Here is a 27,584-nt window from a genome sequence, read left to right on the forward strand (position 1 = left end):
ATTTGTTGACCTCCACGATACTCTTAGTTGCATTAAGCATATCATCCACGTACAGTAACAGAAAAATAAATGAGTCATCATCAAGGCTGCCACATACACACAACAGTCATACTCATATCTTCTGTAGCCAATTCTAATCATTTAGGAGTCAAACCGCTTATACCACCGGCTTAGAGACTGCTTCAGCCCATAAAGTGACTTCTTCAATTTACAGACTAAGTGCTCCTGTCCAGGTTGACTGAACCCTTCTGGCTGCTCCACGTAAATTTGCTCCTCCAACTCACCATGGTGAAAAGTTGTCTTCACATCCATTTGCTCAAATGTCATGTCATAATGAGCTACCAACGCCAATACCGCTCTGATGGAAGTATGTCTGACCAATGGGAAAAATATTTTCTCATAATCAACCCCTTTCTACTGTGAATAACCCTTTGCTACTATGCAAAGCTTGTACTTTTCCCCCATTTTTCTTGAACACCTATTTACACCTTATCGCCCTCTTCCTCTCTAGAAGCTCCACCAAATCCCACGTCTGGTTTTTATACAGAGATTCCATCTCTTCTGCCATAGCATCCACCCATCTACTCTTCTCTTGGCTATTGACATCCTCTTGAAAAGTAGTAGGATCCCCGCTTCTGATCACAAGAGTATAAGAAACCATGTCTTCAAAACTGTACCTGGTTGGTGGCCTGATAGTGTGTCTAGGCCTATCTGTGGCTATAGTATGATGCTCCTTAACTCCTGAAGTAGAAGCCTCTGTACCCTGAGAAGTGTTCTCCTGCACATGAGTCTCTAACTCCACCTGCACCACCTGCTTATCACCGCTACTGCTTTTTGGCACCTGCTGCTTTTTACCCTGAGTACTCTTCAACATGGAATTTTCATCAAATACCACGTCTCTACTAGTCACCACCTTGTTTGCCTTCAGAACCCAAAACTTGTAACCCTTAACCCCTTTCCTATATGCAAGAAAGATACACTGTCTAGACTTTGGATTAAGCTTCGATCATTCTTCGCTAGGTATGTGCACATAGGCTGGACAACCAAATACTCTCAAGCCAGAGTAATTTACCTCATTACCTGTCCACACCTCCTCTGCAACCTTCCCATCTAGTGCTACCCTCGGTGACCTATTGATCAAGTAGCATGTCATACTCACTGCATCTGTCCAGAAAATCTTTACAAGTTCAGCATTCAACCTGAGACATCGTGCTCTCTCTGCAATAGACTTGTTACTCCTTTCCGCCACACCATTTTGTTGTGGTGTCTCATGTACTGTAAAATGTCTCTTTACACCATGTTGCTCACAAAAATCTCTGGACTTGTCTTTTGTGTACTCAGTTCCATTATCTATCCTAAGGCATTTAACCTTCTTCCCAATCTGGTTCTCCACTTCAGCTTTCCACAAATTGAACTTGGCAAACGTCTTTTATTTGTGCTGCATGAAGTACACCCAAACCTTTCTAGAAAAATCATCAATAAAGATCACGAAATACATATGTTCGCCCCGTGATGCTGTCCTCAGTGGTCCCCAAACATTAAAATGAACAAAATCCAGAATACCCTGTCTTGTGTGTGGTTGTCTTGAATTGCACCCTATTTTACTTTTTCAGAACACAGAACTTACAGAAATCAAGCTTGCATGTTTTAACACCCTTCAACAAATTTCTCTTATGAAGCTCCAACATGCCCCGCTCACTCATATGGCCCAATCACATATGCCATAAAACAGTACAATTAGAATCAGACTTCACAGAGGCGACTCCACCTACAACTGTACTTCCCAACGGTCTATAGATATTCTTTATACTTTTATGCCCCTTCATCACTACCATTGCACCCTTAGTCACCTTCATTACTCCACCTTTAGTCTTATAACCATAATCATTTGAATCTAAGGTGCCTAATGAAATCAGATTCTTTTCCACATTTGGTACATGTCTAACATCACATAATGTTCTAACCGCACCATCAAACATTTTAATTCTAATATTGCCAATGTCAGTAATTTTGCAATGCGCACCATTACCCATAGTAACTATACCAGAATTAACTAACCTGTAGTTGTCAAACCAATCTCTGTTGGATGTCACATGAAACGAACATGCTGAGTCCAAAATCCAAGAATCCACAAGATGCTCTAAATTTGATGCAATATAAAGCATATCACCATCAGCATCATTTGAATTTTCCTCGACTACATTCGCAAACCATGAGAAACCTTCGTTCTCATCATCCTTATTCTTCTTCCAGTCTAGACAATCCCTCTTTATATGCCCTTTCCTCCCATACTTATAGCAATTGACTTTGACAGAGAATTATTGCCATTCGAACCACCCTTATTACTATTTCTTCCACGTTCTTAGTTACCCTTTACCACTAGCCCTTCTCCTTGAGAACTTTCATCATTGATTTTTCTCCTCTGTTGAAAAGCCAACAGGGCTCCTGTAATGTCTTCTAACTCCAAGGTCTCTTTCCCTCATGTCAGAGTTGTAAACAAATTCTCATACTTAAGAGAAGTTGGGAGTGAATTCAATAGCATCAACATTTTGTCTTCGTCTTCGAACTTCACATCTACCCTCTTCAAATCGCCGATTACCTGATTGAGCACGTAGATGTGTTGGCTCAGATCCGAGCCCTCCGCCATCTTCAAGCTGTAAAACCGCTGCTTTAGATAGAGTTTGTTCATCAACGACTTTGACTTATACCGAATTTTTCAGTTTCAACCAAACTGCCACCGGAGATTTTTCGTCCATGACATGATACATCACGTCATTTTCTAAACAAAGCCAAATAGTAGCCACCGTCTTAGCCTCAAGTTCCTTCCAATCTATGTCCGCCATCCCTTCTGGTTATTTCCCATATAACGCCTTCACCATCCTTTGTTGCACCAACAAATCCTTAACACATTTATACCATAACCCGAAATTACTAGTTTCATCAAACTTCATCACGTCGAATTTCATAGAAGATGTGCCAATCCCAGCCATTGTAGAATTAGGCTTTCATACCAATTGTTGTTACTGTGCACAACAATGATGAATAATATGGAATCGAAAGGAGAGAGATCAAGAGAGAGTCGAGACACAGATTTATGTGGATCGGGAATGTGCCTACGTCCACAAGAGAGAGTGCGGCTATATTTTACTATTCAATGATTTAGGGTAACAACATAACATATTTATAGGAAAACCATAATTATAAGTGTTTTGGAAAACTTCAAAATACCCCCCACAACTTATTTGTCCCCAGACCCACATAAACTAATTACACCCAATGGGTCAGTAGTAGAATATGAGCCACTTGTTCAAAGAAAATGTAAAAAGGCTCATAAACGAGGGAGAGTTGACCCAATGTGTTGATGGACTCACACATAAAGGGGAGATTGTTGAGTATATGTGTGAGTGAAAAATTAATAGAACCCCACATTGGAAATATGTATGAAGTGTGAGTGGTTAATATAGCATTTTTGGGCCCGAACCCATGAGCTTAAGCTTTTGGGTTGTGTGATGTCTCAACATGCTATATTATGGGCTTACAAAAGGAGTCTCCAAAGGTATTAATCTCCCAACACATTGTTGTGTATTATTATTTTGTTGCGTGTTTGTGGTCTAAATTGTGGTTTGTAAAACCCTTAAGGACAAGTTGAATAATGCTTTTGTATTTGACTTGCAAGATTTTTCTCGATTGTTTGAGTTATATTATAATGCACCCAAGATTGGAATTGGGGTTGTTTTAAGTGAAGGTGGCACACCGATGGCTTATTTAAGTAATAGTTAAGATGAACTCCCATCTCGACATGCACTTTGGGCAACATAAATTCATTAGTTTTCCTTTGTTATCTAGCACAATTCTAGTGCCTTGAACAAAGTGGTGGATGTGCTCAGCAGAAAGACATCTTTATTGGTTACTATGTGAACCAAGGTACTGGGGTTTGATTTCTTCAGAGATTATTTATATATTGACCCATATTTTGGTCTTATTGTGAGTGACTAGGCAACAAAAACAATAAGACAATTATTTCATGCATGATGATTTTATGTTCAAGAGAAATCAATCGTGTGTTCCAAAGGGTAGTCTTTGCCTGAAGATTACTCATAGCTACACAATGAAGGCAATGTGGAATATGACAAGAATCTAAAACTTATGTTGGATTAGTATTGTTGGCTTAGAATGAGGAAGGAGGTTGCCATATTTCGCAAGCGGCGTTGGATTTGTCTAGTGTTTAAAGGTACTGCCACTAATGAGGAATTGTACATTCCGCTTAATATTCCTGGTTAGCCTTTAACTAATGTGAGCATGAAATTTGTTTTGGGGTTGCCGAGAACACAAAAGGGTAATGATTCTATCTTTGTTGTGGTGGATCACTTCTAGAAGATGGCTCATTTCATAGCTTGCAAGAAGACCTTTGATGTAGTTAATGTTACTTAGTTGGACTTTCGAGAAGCCTACCATCTTCATGGCTTGCCATTGTCCATCATTACTAACTGAGATACTAGCTTTCTCAACCATTTATGGAGGTGTTTATTGTGTTTGTCTAATACCAAGCTTGATCTTAATAGTACTTTTTATCCACAAACTAACGGCCATACAGAGGTTGTTAATTTTTCTTTGAGGGATTTATTTCGTAGCTTGGTGGTAATCATCTCAAGTCTTAGCATCAACAGTCATTTTAGGTAGTTGACTTTGATATCCTCAAAGAAGAAGGTAGTTGAGTTCTCCAATGAGGATTCATCTTATAAAGAGTCCGCAACTTTGTTGGCCAAGAAATTCAAGAGGTTTCTAAAAATTCAACAAGGGTTCCAAGAACCTTCAATCGAATGATACCAAGGGTGATTTCCTATGAGCGACCTAAGGTAAGAGAGAAGTGTAGGAAGGACATGAGCGTTCAATGCTTCGAATGCTCGAGCTTCGGGCATGTTAGGACCGCTAATCCTAATTTCTTGAATGCAAAGGGTAAAGCCCTTAATCCATCAATGAACGTGAGCTATATGAATTTCATCAATTTGGTGAATGATCTAAGTGGTCCTAGTGAGGCTGAGCCTCCCATTCTTTATGAGACTTTGTGATGGTGAATCACAAGCTGATTCTGATTAGTAGATTGATCTATAAAAGGCTTATAACCAAGTGTTTAAAGAATTTGCTAAACTTAAAAAGATAAACAAATCTTTGCTTAAACAATTGGCTGATTTGAATCTTGAAAGGAAATCTTTGGTTGAATAGTTGCATGTATTAAATTCTGCTTATGATTCCTTGAATATTGACAACTTTGACTTAGTGGATCAAATTGATTAATTAGTTGCTTCTTAGTATGATGTGCAACATGAGTTTTGTGTTAAACTAGATAACTTATTGAGTTTTCAAAAACCATATGGAGATACACATGGCCTTGGTTTTGACAGTGACGCCTTATATTCTCAAGACACACTAGGTACTCAAGGGAAGATTTTGTTTGTGCTCGATATTGTTGTTGAGGATCCTAGTTCTAGAAATTTGGATAAGGGGGAATGGTGTTTTATAGTCTGAAGGACTTAAGAGTGTAGGCCAAGGGAAGAGAGATAGAATTCCCTTGAAGTTCAAGGTTGAGGGTGTTAACCTTCCTAGGAGACAACTTCCACAAAGCTCTATCCCTAAGTGTTATCACTATGGTAAAATGGGTCACATTTGACCTCATTGTTACCAACTTAGGTCTAGCCAACCTAAGAGAGAAAGTCCCCCACCTAAGACTGACCTAGTTGAGCTTGTCTTGATGATTTAGGATGTTGTGTTTAGGTTAGACAAGCTTGAGCTTTCACAAGGTGTTCCCAGTGAAAATCGGAACATACTTAGGAGGGGTTGCTACTCACCCTATAAAGGGGAGAGGCAAGAGACCAACCTAGTGTAGGTGTCGCTTATTATATTAGGATTGTGGTTTCATGCATTCTCATCTGGATCCTAGATCATGCATTTTTATTTGCTTTTGTGCATTTTATTTGTTTTTGGATGTTTTGCATGAATCTTTCCTTATTTGTGTGCTTGCATCATGTTGCATGTTTCTCTTTTTGCTTTGTGTGTATATATATATATATTGAAAGGAATAGAAAGAAAAGAAGGATTTTTTTTTTTTTGGTGCTACTTGTCACTAGCACAAGAGATTGATTCATCAAAAGATCAATTTTCTTTTATGAGTGGTGATCACACATTTTTGGTTGTGTACTTTTAACATGAGAATTCGATGATCCTGATGGATTGTGTGCATTCTTATTGTATGATTGATATGTCATATCAATCATGGATTTTCTTTTGCACACTTTGGATTCCATTTTCTTACGTTTGACAACATCGGTATGCATTTGGTAAGAAACCATGTAAGGGAGGTTGACTAGCTTATCAGTCAAATTGACCCACTAGCTAGTTGAACCTATAACCTAAAAACCTCTACATCCTATGCACCCCAGCCTTTAGACTTATGCATCTTTGTTTAAGAGACATTTCCAAAATGGAAAAAACAATGAATGAATATGTGTAATGTTCTTTGGTTGTCCTTATAGAAACAGTTAGTGACCAATTCATTGCAAAAGCATACGGTCACTAACAGACATGATTTAGCTAATTCTGAGTTTTAGAGGGAGTGTTTGGATGAGGGTGTCTAGGCCATAGTATGATAAGTTTTGACATTTTATTTGATTTGCATGTCAACTTACTCATAAGGTGTTTGTTGATATAGCCTACCTCCACATCAAGTTATGGTCTCACACTTGTTTTTGGGATTTTGCGCACACACACACAATTCATGAACCAATTGATCATATCATGAAATTTTGTGTCATTTGTTTTGTGTCCATCAAGTGTGTGAAATGTCAAGTCAATTTTACATGTGTTGAAAATTCTGTATGCTTAACATTCATTAATCGCAATTGTTTTTATGATGTGACATATTATTGTGCTGTTTGATGGAGTATTGCACTCATGAAGAGTGAATTTCTTGTTTTGGTAATTTGAGGGAGAATTTGTTCTCTTGACATTTATGCCCGAACAACTTATTGCTATGTCTAAACCTGGCTACATGATAAGAACCACGCTTCTTTGACCATGTCCAGACACGTTGATATCATGTTCGGACTTGCCCTGCGGGAGATTTAGACTTGAGTTTTAAAACCCGAAAATCATTCATTTTCCCTCATTTCTAGTTTTTGAACTCTCATTCTCTCTTGCACTCGGTGTTATGTGGGAGATTTGGGAGTATTTGTAGCATCAATTCATCAATCAAATCTCCAATCCGAATTGTTGTAAGTTTTCATAGCTCAAACATGTTTTTGCTTTTGTTGCTTTTTATCTACAGTTCAAAACCTAGGTTTCAGACTGGGTTGCAATTGTTTATTATTCATGCATCTTTCCTGATTTGTGAGTGATAATTGGTTGACTAATATCTAAAGAATGTATATTGAGGATAATTTTCTTGTTATAACATGCTTTTCCTTGATTGCATTGTGTAAATGTATGAATTTGCATAGGTTTTCAAAATAGCATTAAATTTATTGTTTTTGATTGTTTTGAAATCCTTGTGATTGTATGCATTAAGATGGCATGAACGTTTGATTTTGATTTTCAAAATACCCTAAAACGATGGTTTTGGTAGTTTTGAAATATTTGTGATTGTGTGCTTACATATTAATTTGATCATGCATTAAACATCATACTCATTGATTCTTTTAGGTTTAGGGAGTTTGAGTGATTGTGAGGAGTGTCTCACTTAGGGTGAGTTGGTAGATGGTCACACACAAGCATGAGTTTTGGTTGTGCATCATCTTTGTTTTGGTGATTGATATTTATGCTAGGTGTCTTTTGATTGTTTGCCTTTTTGTTGCATGATATGTCGAATACCAAGAAAAGAACTCGAGAGGAGATGAAAGCCATGAGTCAGAAGATTTGTAAACCCTCACTTGTGGTTGAGTGTGAAGTCAAGCTTGACGATTTTGAAGGGCCTCAATTTGCTTTTAGGGAAAATTACAGTTTACCTCCTTAAAGTTGACAACATTTTTCAATTCGAACACCAAAGTTTCAATTTTTGCAATCCACCCCCCACAAAGTTTCAATTTTTTTCAATTCGAACAATATTATTCCAAAATTCCCATATTGCCCCTAATTTTTATTTTTTTTTTTATTTTTTTATGAAAAAAAATGGGGGTGAAAAATGGCCAGATGGCCAAAGGGATGGCTACGGCCACCTTGAATATTTTTTTTAATATTTTTTTTATAAAAAATAAAAAAATAAAAATTAGGGGCAATATGGGAAATTTTGGATACAATTGGTCAAATTGCAAAAAATTGGAACTTTGGGGGGGTGGATTGCAAAAATTGAAACTTTGGTGTTCGAATTGAAAAACGCTGTCAACTTTGGGGGGTAAACTGTTATGACCATCTTTCAAGAATGTCAGTGACCAAGTCTCTATGAGCCTAACTTAGTGATGAATGTGACTTAGTGGGCTACAGAGTATAATAGCAATAAAGAATGGATAGGTATTTCTAGATCTTGATACTGTCAAAGGATCTAAGAAATCTTCTCTAAAACGCTAGATACTCTCTAGGTTTTGAAGGAAAAATAGAAGAATGCTCAACTCTGAGGCTTCTTATTGAACAAAACTCTATCATAAACAACAACTGCATTCTAGGGTCTGTAAAGTATGTATTTATAGGTCTCAAAACCCTAAACTTAGTAAAAGTATGAAACTAACTTGATTTAAAACTCTATGGCGCCTGTCTGGACAGAACTTAAGCCCATCCAGATGGCTGTAGATATAAATGTAAAAAACACGAAAAATAACATAGGTGTCCGGATGGTCCCCGAACGAGGACTTTAGATGAGGCTCTCGGGTTCAAGCTCGTCCGGACCTGCTGCAGACAAGGTTGCAGACAAGGCTTACCGATCTACATCACTTAGCCTACATCATGCTTGTTCACGACTTCTATGCGAACATCAGTTCAATGAGTTTCAATTATCCTACCTTATTTAAGGCCACGTTATAGGCAGCACTCTTTAGGTCAACCCCAATCTAATTAGCCAAAACCATGTGTTTCCATATCCAACCACTTCTCAGCATCCTACCAAGGTCGAGATGATGCTAGTTTTAACCCTAGCACAGGTTTACAGTGGTATGAGTCTAAAAAGCAGCTGCCTATTTTTAATTTGAGAACTCCTGAGCATTTTTTAGCCAAGATTGTGTTGCAAAACATTTGGCTCATCAATAGGAATAATGAAATGGGTTTTGATAGGGGAAACTAGTCTATGCATTTGGGCGGGGGTTTCTTTTTGCTTTTGTACCCATGTCATCAAGAAAATGCTATTTCCCTACCATTTGGAGGTCTTATCTCAAAGATCCTCAAAGCACGTCTACAGAACATCCTAGCTAGTGAGAATATGAATGTTCCTCTTGGAAGGTTTGGGAAGGCCATGGCAATAGTCCAAAAGTCAGATGCTCATCAACATTGATTGCCAACTACAGTTGTGCCTACTCTAGAAGTTGCTTGAGAACATGGTGCTTCTTCCTCGTCATTAGATATCTCCTTCCAGACATTATGAAGTCGTTCACTACAATAGCTCAACATCAAACAAAGATGTCCAAAGTTGTTGTTAATCATGGGAATGTGCTAGAAAATATGAAGAAATTGGACCATTTGCAGACTATTGTTGATCATATCAAGTCAGGTGTAAAGACCATTCGCAATGTGTTGGATCAAGACACACACACACACGAGTGTGTGCACGCGCACACACACAATTTACGAGTGTTGTTTTTTATACATTTTGAGATGTTATCTTAAATGATACATTTGATGATTTTGACATCACTTGATCATTTTGGTTTGCAGAGGCTTTTGTCTTTGTGATTTGGTGACAAAAAGGGGAGAATTTTGGGGGATCAATTATTGTAGAATTTAATGTTAGGATATTTTATCATGTATAATGTATCTATCATGATTAAATGTTTTATTATTATGTTATGTCATTCAATTTGGTGTATCTATTTTGGATGATGGGATGGATTTATATGTTTCATGTTTTGGTATAACTATACATATCGAATCTTAATGATCTACCTTGATCAAGAGAAGCTAGAGGCTTCAGGTTAATGTGTAGGTTTTATGCACCGACAGACACAGAAGTTGTCTTTTCACAAAATGCTATCAATACGTAAGACAATAACTCCTAAAGGCTACTTATAATGTTGATTCCAAATCCTTAAAGAATTGTGTACTCATATGTGAAATGGAGGTTACTTAGGTACATCTATGGATAAGACCTTTACTAGAGTCAATATTCCCGTTGTGTTGGGTAAGAAAGATTTTTTCAAGAAGAAATCAATGTCATTTTCTTTGAAATGATAATAAATTTACCATTGAGATAAATTTTATGGATTGAATTATTCCAAGTGCCTTGCCAGGGTATTTTGGTTGGGCAAGCCAAAATAATGTACATGTGATAAGGCTTTCACAAGTATGGGAATAATAATAAAATTAGTGACTCAAGGATAAAGAGGTAGAGAATTAAGTGGCAGTATCTTTGTCCTTAATTCTGCTACATAAGATTTCATGGAGGAATCAAAAGTCAATATTAAATAATCTAAGGGATTAATTGTTTTAATCAAATATATAAACTAAAGTGCAATTAAATTTTTTTCTAGATTCAATTGTAATTAATAGTGACTTAGGTAAGTCGAGACTATCAAAAGCTAGTTTTATTCTTCTATTTAGGTCTCTCACCAAGCTAATGTAATTTAACCAATATACCGTTCTTATTTCGGCTGCTTGTTTTACTTTATTATAACATGGGCTAGAGAGAAATAGTGTAGAAGAATTCATAAGAGGGAAATTTGGCTAGTAATAAAATCCAAGCCCAAGGGACATGCAGTGGACGCATGGGCCAGTGAACTAATTGCTAGCCCTATGCCTCAACTACTAAGGACGTGGAAGCTAGGGTTTTACATGCCCTAGGCATCCAACCCTAGAAGTCCTTCTTTTATATATATGTCTGATGTATATCTGTTAAATATATATGTTTGATGTATGCTCAAATTTAAAAAACTTTCAGAACAAGAATGTCTTCGTTTAGCCCTTTCTCAACTAATTTAAATCAAAATAAGATGACAGGTCCTAATTACGTGGATTGAAAATGTAATTTGGACATTGTGCTCACAACTAAGGGGCACAAATATGTGCTGACCAAGGCTTTTCCAAATGACGCAGCAGCTAATGCATCTGAGGATCAGAAAGCATGACATGATCGTTGGGAGAAATCCAATGAGATGGAAAGTGATAGTTTTGGCCTCTATATCAAATGTGATCCAACATCGACTTCAAAATGTGGATCACGCTTCTAACATGATGGCCATCTTGAAAGAAATGTTTGTAGAGCAAAATCTTGAAGCAAAAGAAGAAACAATGAGATCTTTGTTAAATATAAAGATGGCTGAAGGAATTCTAATAAGAAAACATTGTCTGGCCTTGATAGTCATGCTTAATACACTGGAGGTTCTGGGTGCTGAGACTGATAGAGAATCTCAAGTAGACATTGCTCTACAGTCTCTCCCTAATTCATTCAATTAGTTCAGGTTGAATGTGTCAATGAGTAAAATTGATTACACATTGGTTGAACTAATGAATGAGTTTATCGTAGCGAAAAAATCCTCAAGACCAAGGCTCCACTTAACATTGCTTGGGCTTCTACTTCTAAGCTGAAAGGTTTTAAGACGAAGCCGATTAAACAAGTGGGCAAAGTTCTTGCCAAAAGGTTTAAGAAAGCCGAGAAATGAACAGAAAGCAAACATATTGGAAAATGTTACCACGGTGATAAGCCAAGGCATTGGAAGAAAGATTGAACCAAGTGTTTTGCTTCTACAAGTCAAGGTAATGAATCTTCTTTCTTGGTTGAAACAAGTTTAGTTGTGAATCCAACAAATTCCCGGTGAGTGACTTCAGGATCAACTAATCATGTCTGCAATTCATTGCTGGGGTTACAGCTAACCGGGCAACTGAATGAAGGAGAGATGTGCTTGACACTTGGAGATAGGACAAGGGTTCCGGTCTACTCCATTGGAATTGCTAAAATTTATTTCAATTCAAGAGTTTTAATATTATTAATTTGTCTCTATGTACCCAATATACGCAGAAATTTAATTTTTGTGATTTTTTGGGGTAAATGCGGTTATACCTCTATTTTGAGTGAAACCGCAATAATACAAAAGGATAATTTATTTATTTGTTCTAGTATAATGATGGTTTGTATATTATTCCTCCTAATTTATATTCTATTAACAATTTTGTTCTAGTACTAACGATACTTTACCATTAAAAAAGAAAGTTCATTCAACTAATGAAGCATATCTTTATCTTTAGCACTTACATCTTGGTCACATTAACTCAAAGAAGATTCAAAGACGGATTAATGACGAGCTTCTGGGCCAGTTGAACTTCGAGGATTACCCAGCCTGTGAATCATGTATTGAAGGTAAAACTACGAAAGGTCATTCTCTGCAGAAGGGCATAGAGCCAAGGATTTGTTAGAATTAGTACACACTGATGTATGTGGTCCCATAAGTGTCCAAGCACGAGGATGTTATCAGTAGTTCATCATGTTGACTAATGATTACTCAAGGTATGGTTATGTTTACCTAATGCATCAGAAATCTAAAACCTTTGAAAGATTCAAAGAGTTTGGGGTTGAAGCCGAAAAACAATTAGATAAACATATTAAAGCCATTCGATCTGATAGAGGTGAAGAATACTTCCTCTAGGACTTCAAAGACCATTTATGAAAAGTTAGGATTATATCACAGTTGACTGCACTTTGTACTCCTCAACTAAATGGTACAATAGAAAGAAGGAACAAAACACTCTTAGAAATTGTAAGAGCTATGATGCATATTGTTACTCTACATGTTTCTTTTTGGGGATATGCTTTAAAAACAGTAGCATACTTGCTGAATATGGTTCCATCTAAGTCTGTTTCCAAGATACCTACAGAATTGTGGTTGGGACACAAGCTTAGCTTGAGTCACATCCATATATGGGGTTGCCCAGCACATGAGGAGCTCCCAACAACTAAATGTTCCCTAAGCTATCCGGACATACCTGCAGACATGACCAGGTTAGTCAGCATCACTAGCAATCATGTTCAGACATGGAGGACACATGTTCAGACATAAGGAAAACCTGAGACAGCGTGTTCCCTAGCATGTGGACTACTCTCCGGACATGATTTTTACATGGCCAGATGCCACAACGCAAAACACGATTTTGTTCTTTAAAACACCAGTTTTACTCAATCTTTCTATATCTCTGACAGCACAATTTTTTAGAGAACCTAAACGTAGCGAAGAGACAGTTTTTGGCTTACCAAGTATCTTGATGTGTTGATACACAAGATAACTTGAGGTGTGTGCCATGAAGCCGTGTTCATATGTTAATGGCTCTTGGAGTTTGAATTAAACCATAGTGCTACTGCAAGCTTATTCATTAACGAAGTCTATTGGTGGGTCGATAAAGATTCTATGATAAGTTTGACTAGTGAGGATCTAGAGCCTAGTGAGAACCCAAGGAGGTGAGTGAGGAGCTCATCTGCGCTAGGAGCCTTACCGTTACAAAGGATTGTAAGTATCCATGTCCTTGTATTATTCTTCATAGTAGAATCCCAGGTTTGACTGCCACAAAAAGGTTTTTTCTTAAGTCGTTAAGGTTTTTCTCTTCGTCAACAAAAATCATGTTGTTGATAATTGTTGTTGTAAGTTCTTGTTGGCTTAATTCGGTAAGCAAAATGGTGACCAAAAGTGCCAAGATTCATCATCCATTCAATAACAGTTCGGACGAGAAGAAGTGCCGTTCGGATGCTCGAAGAATTCTATTTTCCTCGAGAGCCTCGTCTGCAATCTCGTTTGCAATCCCGTCCGGACGAGCTCAATAAATAGGAATTCCCGAGAGCCTTGTCTGCAGTCTCGTCTGAACCCCGTCCGGACGAGTTCGATAAACAAGAATTCCCGAGAGCCTCGTCTGCAGTCTCGTCTGAATCCTGTCCGGACGACTTTTACTAAAAAGGTCATATCTTGAGTTTCAAGCCTCTGATTGGAGCAATCTTTGCGGCGTTGGAAAGCTAACTCAAGGATATACAAAGTCATATTTCACAAGGTTTAGCTAATTCCAATGTTTACTAGGCCAAAATGGGCGATAAAGAGAAGACTACGAAGCTGGGCGGAATGGCTCGTGTGCAATCTCGTCCGGACGAGATTGCAGACGGCCATGTGTTAAAAACACTTTCTGGCTGTGTTTTGTTGTCCCGTCCGGACGGCACATGTTCTCGTCCGGACGCCGCGTACCTGTAACAGTTTTAAATGAATATAAACTCTTTCCTAGGTCTAGGGATGATGGGGCTATTATAAATACACCTCTATAGAAAGAGAGAGGCACGAATTTCTGCATCTAGAATTCGCTTTTGTGTGCTAAGAGGGTAGAGTCTGTTCTCTCTCTTAGAGTGATCGTTTGTGTTTACTTGTTGATTGTTGAAGCGAAGTCAATCGGAGTTCCGGTGAAGGGAGATCACGTAGAAGGATTGTGCCAGCTGTCTCTGGAAAGGGCTACTGCGGTAGAAGGCAAGTGGGTCGCTTGTCTTATACAAGATCGTGTCAATTGCAAAGGTTTTGTAAGTGTGAACGTCTTGTAATCATTTATTCTTTTACTGAGTTAGTTGATTTCCTGGGTTTGGCTGCCCCGGAGAGGTTTTACAATTAGAGAGTTCTCTAATTGGTTTCCTCTTCGTAACCAAAATATCTGTGTTGTTTATTGTTTATTGTTTATTGTTACATATATTTTTGGCTGTTTATTAATTGTTAGGTCAGATCTATTTCCGCATAAATTGTGTGAAACACCTATACATTCAAAATAGGTGTCATTTGGTGTCGTATTAGGTTTTTTCAATTGGTATCAGAGCGGGTTCACTCTGTTTGGATTAATTTCCTGAGTGTGATCCTAGACTCCTCATAATATGTCTCACACAGTTGCACCTAACTCACTTCCCGTCTTTGACGGATCCAATTATACGTTTTGGAAAATTCGTATGAAAGCATATCTCAAATCTGTTGATGTTTGGCATATTGTTGAATCTGGATGGACTAATCCTGATAAGGCAATTGCCGAATTTTCAAAGGATGAAAAGAGTGCTTCGTCTGCGAATGAAAAAGCGTTAAATGCCATCTTCACATCTATCTCCATCGAAGAATTCTCAAGAATTTTTCGATCTGTAATAGCTAAAGAAGCATGGGAAACATTGGAAATTACTCATGAAGGAACTAAAATTGTGAGAGCTTCAAAAATTCAGATGTTAGTTTCTCAATTTGAAGAGATTAGGATGGAAGAGGAAGAGACATTTGATGATTTTTATTCTAAGCTTAGCACTATTAGAAATTCTACTATTAATCTTGGAAAGAAAATGAGTGATGCTAAGATAATAAAGAAAATCTTAAGATCTCTACCTGCGAGGTTTATACCTCAGATTACTGCTATACAACAGAGCAAAGATCTAGAGTCAATGAGAGTAGAGGAACTTGTTGGTTCTCTTCAGACATTTGAACTCATGTTACCTAAGCCCAAAAGCTCAAAAAATCTTGCTCTTAAGATCAAGGCTACTAAAGGTAAATCTGTAGTTCATTCTGATGAGGATTCTGGAGACGATGAAGAAATAGCAATTATTGCTAGGAAGTTAAGAAAATTTTTCAAAAATAATGGAAATTTTAGAAGTAGGGAATGAAAAAATTTTGTGAATCCTAGTAATGAGATTAGAGAAAATTATGAAGGCAAAAATGATGAAAATCATAAAGATAAATTATCTTGTGGTCGTAAGTGTCATGAATGTGGTGGTATTGGTCATATTCGTGCTAATTGTGGAAATTTGATAAATTCAAAAGGCAAGGCCTTTAATGTGACTCAAAGTGATGAGTCAGACAATGAGGAAAAAGCTGAAAATTGTGCTAATTATGTAACCTTTGGGATTTCTTATGATAGTGAACATGAGGCTAGTGAGTCTAACTCTCTAGATAGTGAACATGGCATATGTGATAATGAATCAGAAGAGGAGGGTGATCTGCAAAATGCTTATAATGATCTGTATATGGAATGCATTAAATTGAAGAAGTTAAATAAGCAACACTTGCAGAAACTCAAAGATGTTAATCTTGAAAATGATTGACTTTCTGTTGCTTTAACTGATTTACATGCTATTCATAATACTTTGATGTCTGAAAATCACATGTTAATTGCCAAAGTGAAATCCTTAGAGAACGAGCTTAATGAATCAAGAAATCATCTGAAAACATTCTCTAGTGAAAAGCTAAATCACATGTTGCATAATCAGAAACATTCATTTGATAGAACTGGATTGGGCTTTGATAAATCTGTTGTTTCTTCTACTAATGTTTCTTCTCCTTCAAAGTTAATTTTTGTGAAACCAGTTTGTAAAGAAGAAACCTTGACTAAGAAGAAGGAAATGTATCCTCCAGTTTCAAGAGGTGAGAAAGGTAAGGGAATTCTAACTGATTCCTATGTGTCTCGTTCTACACCGAGACGTGCTCATATGCCAAGGAACCAACCTTCTCAAAGGTTCATTCCTACATGTCATCACTGTGGTAAGATTGGGCATATTCGCCCTAATTGTTTTCAGTTGAATAATCATGAGTCAAAAAGAGACTATTTGCATTCTAGGGATAGTCATGAGGAATTATTCAACATGCTAAGGGGTGTTATCGCCCAGTTAAATGACTTGGACAAGAGTCGCACTTCTGTTCCCAAAATGAAGAAAGTTTGGGTTAAGAAAGTTGATACCGTTCACCCGTTAAGGGGGAATGGTATTGGACTCACCTAATTTAGGTGGGCACATTGCATGCCTAGGACAGACTTTGCTTATATATATATATATATATATTTGTGTCCTAGTGTCATAGTTTGTTGGGTGTTTGTTTTGTTTTGTTTAAATTTTTGTTGTTGTTTGTTTTTGTTGTTTGTGTTTTGATTCTTTTAACATGTTCTGTTTTGAGTTCATTTAAAAAAAAAAAAAAAATCAAAAAGACAAAAATATTTTAATTTGGTTGTTTTTTCTTTTCTCTTTTTTGTCTTATGTACCCAGATAGTCCATGAATTTCTCATGTTGCTTTCATGGATTTAATTCCTTGCATCTTGGAATATTCTAAATATGCATGAGATAAACAATTGTTTCAATGGACTTGTTTTTGTGGTTACCTAAAGCTTGAGCGTATGTGGTACATTTTACCTATGCTTAATTCTTACACACACTTAAGCTTAATTTGAGGAAATTTTTAAAAAGTGAGGTATGATAGGTAACTACATGAGGTGTTTTTGACTAGTCATATTTTTTTTTCAAATTGACCATATGCTAGTTGAACCTAGGGCTTAAAAATTCCTGCATTCTTTCTTTTGTATAAAGCACCAATTATTTAAAGATACTCTCTCAAAGAGAAAAAGAATCAAAATAGTGAAAAAAAAAAATGCTCCTTATGGAATTTAATTTCACTGTGTCAAACTTGTGCTATTTTTTCAAAAGAGGATTGTATTGGATGAGAGTGGCTAGGCCCTAGTATGATAAGGTTTGACTTTTGATTGAATTTACTTGTCAAAACTTCGTGTTGGTGAAACTTTCTCCTCTTTTGTAAACTGGTATTTTTTCTCTCATTAAATGGCTTACACACACAACACACAAGCATGGGTTGAATGGATCATTTTTTCTTGGCTTAGGTTAAACAAAATAAGTTTCTTGCCATTTCTAGTCTCATGTATATTTTGCATATTTGGAGTATGTTTGGGATATTCATTGCTAAAATACATGAGTTGTTGATGTGTGTATCATGTGTGTTCATTTGACTTTTGAGGGGGAGAAATTTTTTTTAAGTTTCTTGTTGATTATTAAGTCTTATATTGAGGGGAGTTTCTGTTATTCATGATCTTGTTGTCTTCTTCATGCGTTTTCCTATATGTGATCATGAGTGTTTGATTATTGTTTTTCCTGTTCCACATATGCCTTGATGTTTTTGTGTTGAGTGTTTCAGGAAACATGATACCTTTTGTCAATTTGTGACAAAAAGGGGGAGTATAAAAATTGGGGAGATGATGGTGACTCGTCCGATTGATTTTGTCACCGAATTGCCAAAGGGGGAGTTTGTAAGTTCTTGTTGGCTTAATTCGGTAAGCAAAATGGTGACCAAAAGTGCCAAGATTCATCATCCATTCAATTACCGTTCGGACGAGAAGAAGTGCCGTTCGGATGCTCGAAGAATTCTATTTTCCTCGAGAGCCTCGTCTGCAATCTCGTTTGCAATCCCGTCCGGACGAGCTCGATAAATAGGAATTCCCGAGAGCCTCGTCTGCAGTCTCGTCTGAACCCCGTCCAGATGAGTTCGATAAACAAGAATTCCCGAGAGCCTCGTCTGCAGTCTCGTCTGAATCCTGTCCGGACGACTTTTACTAAAAAGGTCATATCTTGAGTTTCAAGCCTCTGATTCGAGCAATCTTTGGGGCGTTGGAAAGCTAACTCAAGGATCTACAAAGTCATGTTTCACAAGGTTTAGCTAATTCCAATGTTTATTGGGTCAAAACGGGCGATAAAGAAAAGACTACGAAGCTGGGCAGAATGGCTCGTGTGCAATCTCGTCCGGACGAGATTGCAGACGGCCATGTGTTAAAAACACTTTCTGGCTGTGTTTTGTTGTCCCGTCCGGACAGCACATGTTCCCGTCCGGACGCCGCGTACCTGTAACAGTTTTAAATGAATATAAACTCTTTCCTAGGTCTAGGGATGATGGGGCTATTATAAATACACCTCTATAGAAAGAGAGAGGCACGAATTTCTGCATCTAGAATTCGCTTTTGTGTGCTAAGAGGGTAGAGTCTGTTCTCTCTCTTAGAGTGATCGTTTGTGTTTACTTGTTGATTGTTGAAGCGAAGTCAATCGGAGTTCCGGTGAAGGGAGATCACGTAGAAGGATTGTGCCAGCTGTCTCTGGAAAGGGCTACTGCGGTAGAAGGCAAGTGGGTCGCTTGTCTTATACAAGATCGTGTCAATTGCAAAGGTTTTGTAAGTGTGAACGTCTTGTAATCCTTTATTCTTTTACTGAGTTAGTTGATTTCCTAGGTTTGGCTGCCCCGGAGAGGTTTTACAATTAGAGAGTTCTCTAATTGGTTTCCTCTTCGTAACCAAAATATCTGTGTTGTTTATTGTTGATTGTTACATATATTTTTGGTTGTTTATTAATTGTTAGGTCAGATCTATTTCAGCATAAATTGTGTGAAACACCTATACATTCAAAATAGGTGTCGTTTGGTGTCGTATTAGGTTTTTTCAGTTGTAATTGTGGTTTGATATTAATGTTTGTTTAATTGAAATTGATATTATAAACTGCATTAAATTGTTATCCACATTGTTAGGGGTCTAAATTTGGGTTTTAGGTTCTAATTGCACTAACTCTCCTACTGATCATCGATATTTTAAATGCCAAGGATTTGGTCAGACCACTTCGGATTGTTGTAAGCATATAATTATTTCTCTTGTGGAGGAAATTGTAGATGAAGAGAATCACATAGGTGAGCCAATATTTGATGAGTAGGTAGGAAAGAAGAAGTCATACGCCAAGGAGAATCTCTAATGGTTTGTAGGAGCTCGAGAGCAGGCCATTTACATGATCTCATGGCAAAGTATGTGATGTTATCGTTAATAGAGAAAGTTGTACGTTGTGACAAAGATAGTGAAAAAATTGAATGAGGTACAAGTACTTAAGCAATGCTTGGTTCGGCTGAAGTGTTATATTCCTATGAACACATGGAATTTGTTACTTGGTCAACCCCAACAATATGATAGAAAGGTTATTCATGATGTGTTTAAAAATACATATTCTTTTATGAAAGATAGAGTGAAGGTGGGTTTAGGGCCTAATACAAAGGAGAGTTGTCCCAAGCCACCTAAAGGGAGAGGGAAAAAATTTGTTGTAAAAAGCCGAAGTTGAAAAGGCCTTGGTGGAGTCTACTTATCCTATGCCTTTATTTCTCTACAGGGAAATGAGCACAAAAGTGAGTTGCCTCTTACCATGGATACGATACATTATGCCATGAATTTAAAGATGCTCTACACGTGAAATAACATAGCATTGATTTCATACTTGGTGCTAGTCCTCTTAACAAGGCACCTCATACAATGAATCCTTAGGAGCAAAAAGAGTTTCAAAGGCAAGTAGATGAGTTTATTGCTAAGGGGTTATTGTTCCAACCCTTGTAATGAAAAGGGATGGTTCTTGGCATATATGTGTTGATATTAGAGCAATGAACACCCCAGTGGAAGCCGCTGTGGATAGAAAAAGCGGCGGGAGGAGGGCGTTAGTCAATCAATGAGCAAGTATGATTTGCCCGAATGCAATGCGGAGGTGGGCTCGAAAGCAGCCCCTGGAGAGACTCTTTTGAATGTCTCCATTGAGTGACAGATCTTTTTATTGAATATGATAGATGAATTAATGTGAACCAACTAGTAATTGAGAGAGAGCCGTGATCTCTAATGGTTATTTCGAGAGAGCCTTAACCTCTAAAAACACATTAAACGGTGTTCTAAAATGATAATCAACTCATATATTTCTTATTGATAGTTTCCCTTTAAATAAAAAACAATAGACTATTGATTGCATAAGAGACTAGTTAGGTCTTGATCACATCTAAGACTAGGTGGACTCTAGTAAGGAAAGATTCTGAATTAGAGATCTATGATCCTATATTAGCCTAAAAATAAATGCAGACAATAAATAGAGATTTACTTTTTATTATTCTCTAACTTAACCCTCAAGGAAAGATTACATAATGAACCGGTCGACTGGTCATATAGGATAGATCAACACTTGCTGCATTTTCAGCAAATCATTTAGAAGCTTCGAGAGAACAAAATGGAGCCTATATATGTTAACAACTTGAACCGTTTAGCACAACTAGTCTGGTGTTTTTGGGTTTTGTGATCTCTAGTGAGGGAATTAAGATGGATTCAAGAAAGGTGGCAACAATCACAAGTTAATTTTTTTTTTTTTTTTTTTTTTTTTATCGTTGTTTTATCAGAATTTTCAACACTATTATTGCACCTATAACTAATTGCTAGAAAGGAAGAGTTTTCAAGTGAATCGAAGAATGTAATTACAATGTAGGACGACATGTGTAAACTGAGGAGATGAACACGACAACACAATTATAAGTTTGTGGCCTCATGGTAAGAATTTGTCTTCTGAAGTATGCGCCTAAATTAGTGCTATATTTTATGAAGACGTCCTTTTATAAATGCTGACAACTTCTCTTTGATTGGAGTGATCGAAAAGGCAAATAGGTAGCAGCGACACATTAAACCCTTCATGGTAAGATTAACTTCTCTTCTTCTAAAAGTTGAAAACTGTGGTTTGCAGAAAGCAGAAGACTCGGCAGTACTTAAGTTTCTTTATTTGATGTATCCTAGTACATTTTTTCAGTCACTCCCTCTTTAGGTTTGCTCAGTCTTGTTGTTTGACTCGGATCTTCATTCTCTCTCCCTCCCTCTCAAGAAATGATAGGACTCCACGATATCAAGAAATGATAAAACTATTGGACAGTGCATGAATAAAACGATCAAAATGTATACATACATACATACATACACTATAAGTAGAAAAACTAAATGTTTCTCAAAGTAGAAAGAGAGAGAAACCTTGAGCTGGCGTAGTCAAAGAGCTTTCCAGTAGAAGAGAAGACAATGAGAGCAATTTCAGCATCACAGAGAGTTGAGAGCTCCAGAGCCTTCTTAAACAGCCCCCTCCTCCTCTTAGAGAAAGTCACCTGCCTTGTCGTTGTGTTGTCAATCTTTTCTATCTGGATTTTCCTCCTCGTCATTTTTTAGAGAAGAAAAATGATCCGACCCTTTACATGAAACCAATCAAAATTATCAGTCCCAACTTAGTAATTTCTAGGAAGAGTAAATCGCTTTACAAACTATGCTTGTAGAAAAGAGAAACAATTATCTTCAACAAAAGTTTCAACCCAAGTATCTCAGAGAGAGCAAATTTAAACTCTTATGCATGAAAAATACAGAAAGGGAGAAGCTAATTTAATGTTAATCATGTAGGAAATCAGAAAGAATAATTAAAGTGAGAGAGTAAACCAGAAAGAGAGAGGATAATAGAACGAAGAAAGTTCTTTTAAAAAATGAAAAATCAAACTGCACTTGCTCTCTCCCCCCCAAAAAAATATGGAAAAATATGAAACATAAGCTGAAATTGAACCTACCCTTCAGACAACAATCGATTAATTTAGCAGATCTTCCTCCAGTCTTCTACTGATTACGCATTGTATAAATGGAAAATATGGAGAGAGAGAGAGAGAGAGACAGGAATATTGTAGAGTAAGAACAAAGGAAAAAAGAAAGATGGGTGTTGCATAAAACAGAAAAAGAGCAGCAATTTTCCAAATTAGGCCAACAATCTCTAACCAACCCTAGTTTGAAGAAGCACTGTGGTGAAGAGGAAGAATAATTGATGAACCCTACTTTTCTAGCTTCATTGTCACTTTTTGTAGGCCTGCTGACATCTTTTACACAACCAGACACAAGGCTGGCATTAATGGCTTTCTGCCACGAAAAGTTTTTTGAAGATAGGGAGAGAGAAAGAGAATGAATGAGATGGACAGAATAAAACCTTTTTTTTCTCCTTTATTTATTTAAAAATTTTGGTTCCATTTTGGGTGAAGCCAGGTGATAAATTGGGAACGGAACTTGAGGTTTTCCTGGTTATTTTATATGGTCAGGTTCGCTTTCCGTACAAATTGACACACTTCATCACTGGACAGAAATTTTGACATGTAATGTACCCACAACCGTCACTATATATATATATATATACATTTTCCTTCCTTGAGTTAATCTTAACTTATATATTTTAAGAAAGCAATTAAATTGTGATATTGGTTAAGACTTAAGACTATTTCATTAATATTGTGTGATAGTTAGAAGATAAAAATATAATATATAATATTTGTTTTTTTGAAGAAAAAAAAAAGCATTAATATAGTATTTTTTAATATATATTATATATATATTATAATATATACTATAAAAATATAATACAATATATAGTATTAACATAGATAAAAACATAATATATAGTATTTTTTTTTTGAAAAAAAAAATATATAATATATACTATAAAAATATAATATATAGTATTCATTAATATAAGTATTTTTTTTTTTTTTAACGTGGAGGGATGGCAAATAATTGGAAAAATATCTAATTATTGGTTGGACTTTGATGGTTCACCGGTTTGGGTACGAAGGAATAAATGCGCTATTTTTTTTTTTTTTTTTTTTTTTTTTTTTTTTTGTAACAGCCTAAATGTTCTTTTAAATCTAAGTGTCAAGGAAGCGGGAAGGCTAGCTAGATGGCTATGCGCGAGGATGATAGGAAATGTGGCTTTTTTTTTTTAATTTCTTTTTTTTTTTTTTCAAATAAGAGAAAATTATTATAGTGGATGATTATTGCCGCTCTTAATCCAAAAAAGAAAGAAAGCGGGGGATCCTATGAAAATAAAAAGGGGTAGGCAACCCAAACAACAGCCCCGAACCAACCAAAAAAAGGCACCACCATAAGAGAACTAAAAAACTGTCAAGAATTGATCAAATGAATAATCCGGCCCATCAAGAATGAAAATTCTAAAACGACTCCAAACGACACTTATTCAAATGTCTAGGTGATTCACAAATATTATGCAGAATAAGATCTAACCTAACAGTAAATAATCAACCAAATACAGATATGTAATGAAAATCAAGAACACAGATATTTGGTTATGAAGAGGAAACCATTTAGAGAACTCTCTAAATGTAAAACCTCTCCGGGGCAGCTAAACCCAGGAAATCAATCCACTATAAGAAGAATAAAGAATACAAGAAGAATTACAAAACCTTTGCAATTTACTCTTCCTTGTACACAACAAGTGACCTACTTGACTTCTACCGCAGTAGTCCTTTCCAGAACATCTGGCACAATTCTTCTATAAGATTTCCTTTCACCGGAACTCCGATTGACTTCACGTATTTAATCCCTTCTCAAATAAGCTAGAACAATATCTCTCTCTAAGCTCTCTGATTTTGCTCTCCAAAATACATCCATATAAATGTAGCAAAATCGTGTTTAAATAGAGAATAAAACAAAATAAAGCAGCCATGTCCGGACAAGGCTAATCTGGGGTCCGGACATGGCTAGGGTTACATATGCGTAACCTAGCGATGTCCGGACCTCCAACACTTGTGTCCGGACATCTCATAAAGATCGAGGCTTTCTGGAAATGGGGTCCGGACCCAGCTTTTGGTGGTCCGGACCTCCCCACCAAATAATAGTTTCTGGAAATCAGGTTCGGACCCTACTTCTGGCGGTCCGGACCTGCTCTTTAGAATAGCCTTGCGGGTTTCTGTGTCCGGACCCTTCTTCTGGCGGTCCGGACAAGTCCTTCAATAGGAATTCTCTTGAAACTGGGTCCGGACCTGACTTCTGGTGGTCCGGACATGGCCTTCTAGAGTCTGTTTCTGAACACTTTGAGATGCTTCATTTTCACCAACTTTACATGCAAACTGAATGAGCCAAAACATAACCCAACAAACTCCCCCTTTTGGCCATTCGGGGACAAAAACAATTTTTACATGAAAATGACACATCAAATCAACTCCCCCTTTTTGTCTCAGAAGGACAAAAGGAAACAAACAAACTAACAACCCAAGAAATCTGAAAAAAATAGCCACAAGGAAATAAGATAGATTATTCTTGCCAAAGACTATCCTTGATATACTTCACATCTTTCTCCAAAGTCGTATGGATTATGCTACACTTCTGTGAGAGAAGAAAAATTATCAAGCAATCAAGCAATTTGGAATGACACTTTGAAACCCAAACGTTCACATCCTAGAATTGGATTCGAAACCAAAACTGAAACGAAGAAGGGAAGAAAACATACCTTGGGTGAGTGAGTCTTGATCCTTTAAGTTGAAAAGATGGAATCACAAAGAAAGAAAAAGAAAAAAAATAACACACAAAAAAAAATTGATCCTCCCCCTTAATACAAAAACAAAATAAACAATAAACCTTTTTTTTTTTTTTTAAGGAAATACAACTTGTATAGATATCCAATAAATCATGCATGCCCTTATGAATATCTTAACAATCCAGAATGATCAACAAACCACACTTACACCTTAAATGTACCATATGCATGACACAACCTTGTTCTGTGAATGCAGTCAAGTAGGCAATAATCAGAAATCTCATGTGAATGTGTAGTGTGTGAAAACTCCCATTAAATAAGATTGCATCAGTGGAAAGGAAATCTAGGCAGACATTTTGTAAATGAAAGACAAACAGTCTGATTCAAGCCACAGCAAAACCTTATAATGTTAGGACCTAGATTCCCTCATCCGATACACTCCCCCTGAGACTAATCATTCGCTTTTACCATGTCCTTTAGTAATCATCTATTTCCGCAATGATTTGATCACTGATTCTTTCTTTAGGGACAGACAGAAGCAAAACTAAGTCATTTGAGCTTATTTTATGCCTCTTTTTGTTTTTTTTTTTGTTTTTTGGAAAATGTTGGAATTTTTAGGAGCTAGGTTCAACTAACGAGTTGGTCAAGTGGATAAAACTGACACTACCTATCTTCCAAGCAAAATGTTTGCTCCAAATTCCCAAACACATAACAATAATCTAAACCTAATGGGGGCAAAAAGTGCACAATTTCGAACATGAGAAAAACTGACTCTTACTCTTTTAACAGTCTTCAGAAAAACAAGGTATATCAGAAACATATGGAACAATAGATGTAAATTGCAGAAATATTGAGCCCACTCATATGTAAAATATTCATTTGAGCACAAGACATGAGAAACTGAGTATCCAACAATTAAAACAATCTAAAAAAATAAAAAAATATTCAAAGAAAATAAAAACAAAGCAAACAAAAATTCAAAAAGAAACAAAAATGCCCTAGAACGGCTATAGACAAATATCAATATGCTCAATTTCTAGGCATGGTCTATGTGCCCACCTAATCTAGGTGAGTCCATTACCACTCCCCCTCAATGGGTGAATGGTATTAATCTTCTTGACCCAAACTTTCTTCACATCAGGGACAACTGTGTGACTCTTATCCAAGACATCTAACCGTGTTACTACGTCTCTCATCATGTTGAATAATTTCTCATAACTATTTCTAGAATGGAAATATTCTCTTTTAGGCCCATGACTGTTAAGCTAAAAACACTTAGGACGAATATGTCCAAACTTACCATAGTTATGACACGTAGGAATAAACCTTTGAGAAGGTTGGTTCCTTAACATGTGCATACTTCTCGACTTAGAACTAGACATATAAGAATCAGTTAGAGTTTTCTTACCTTTTCTACCTTTGGAAATTTGAGGAGAAATTACCTTCTTTTCAGCCAAGCTATCTTCTTTGTTCACTGGTTTCACAAAAATCATCTTTGAAGAAGAAGCAACATTAGTAGATAAAATAGCAGATTTATCAAAACCCAATCCAGTTCTATCAAACGAATGTTTCTGATTATGTAGCATTTGATTTAGCTTTTCACTAGAGAATTTTGTTAAATGATTCTTTGATTCATTCAGTTCATTCTCTAAGGATTTCACTTTGGCAATTAGCATTTGATTTTCAGACATCAAAGTATTATGAGTAGCAAGAGAATCAGTTAAGGTGACAGAAAGTTGATCATTTTCAAGATTAACCTCATTGAGTTTCTTCAATTGCTGCTTATTCAGCCTTTTCAGTTTAGTGTATTCCACAAAGAGATTATTATAAGCATTTTGCAAATCATCTTCTTCTTCCGAATCATTATCGGACACACCTTGTTTGTCTTGAGAATTACACTCACTATTCTCATACTCACTCTCATAACTAACTCCAAATGCTAAGTAATTAACTCCTTGTTCAGCATCGTCCTTGTCTGACTCATCACTTTGAGTCACATTAAATGCCTTGCCATTTGACTTTCTCAAGTTAGCACAGTCAACACGAATGTGCCCATGTCCACCACATTCGTGACACTTGATACCTCTAGGTGACTTTCCTTTCTCAACATTCTCATTTCTAGATTTCTCAGAAAATTGTGAATTGCTATTTCTAAAATTCCCTTTCTTGGCTCTAAAGAATTTCCTAAACTTCTTAGCAAACATAGCAATTTCTTCCTCATTTCCAGAATCCTCATCAGATGAACCACAAGAGTCAACCTTAACATTTTTTTCCTTAAGAGCAATATTTTTGGTGTTCTTGTGTTTAGGAAGAATTAGCTCAAAGGTCTGAAGAGAACCTACAAGTTCTTCTACTCTCATAGTATCTAAGTCCTTGCTCTGTTGTATAGCAACAATTTGGGGAATAAACCTCTCAGGCAAAGATCTTAAGATTTTTTTCACCACTTTAGCATCATCCATTTTCTTTCCCAAATTAATGGTAGAGTTTCTAATGGCACTAAGCTTTGAATAAAATTCATCAAAAGTTTCATCTT

At 36.7% G+C, this 27,584-nt stretch overlaps 1 protein-coding gene across 3 annotated transcripts in view; it reads right to left on the reverse strand.

Moving 5' to 3' along the window:
* Positions 1-22,611, reverse strand: part of LOC132177027 (MADS-box protein SVP-like) — a 45,316-nt gene extending 22,705 nt beyond the window's left edge. For all 3 annotated transcript variants that reach the window (XM_059589228.2, XM_088515342.1, XM_059589227.2), the window contains exons 1-2: positions 22,308-22,611; positions 21,733-21,941 (exon numbers count right to left, since the gene is read on the reverse strand). In XM_059589228.2, the coding sequence (XP_059445211.2) occupies positions 21,733-21,914 (182 nt within the window). In that variant the 5' untranslated portion in view covers positions 21,915-21,941; positions 22,308-22,611. The remainder of the gene's footprint in view (positions 1-21,732; positions 21,942-22,307) is intronic.
* Between the last annotated feature and the right edge of the window lie 4,973 nt (positions 22,612-27,584).

The sequence above is a fragment of the Corylus avellana genome, chromosome 4 (assembly GCF_965113065.1).
Source record: "Corylus avellana chromosome 4, dhCorAvel1.hap1.2, whole genome shotgun sequence".
Classification (NCBI taxonomy): Eukaryota; Viridiplantae; Streptophyta; class Magnoliopsida; order Fagales; family Betulaceae; genus Corylus; species Corylus avellana.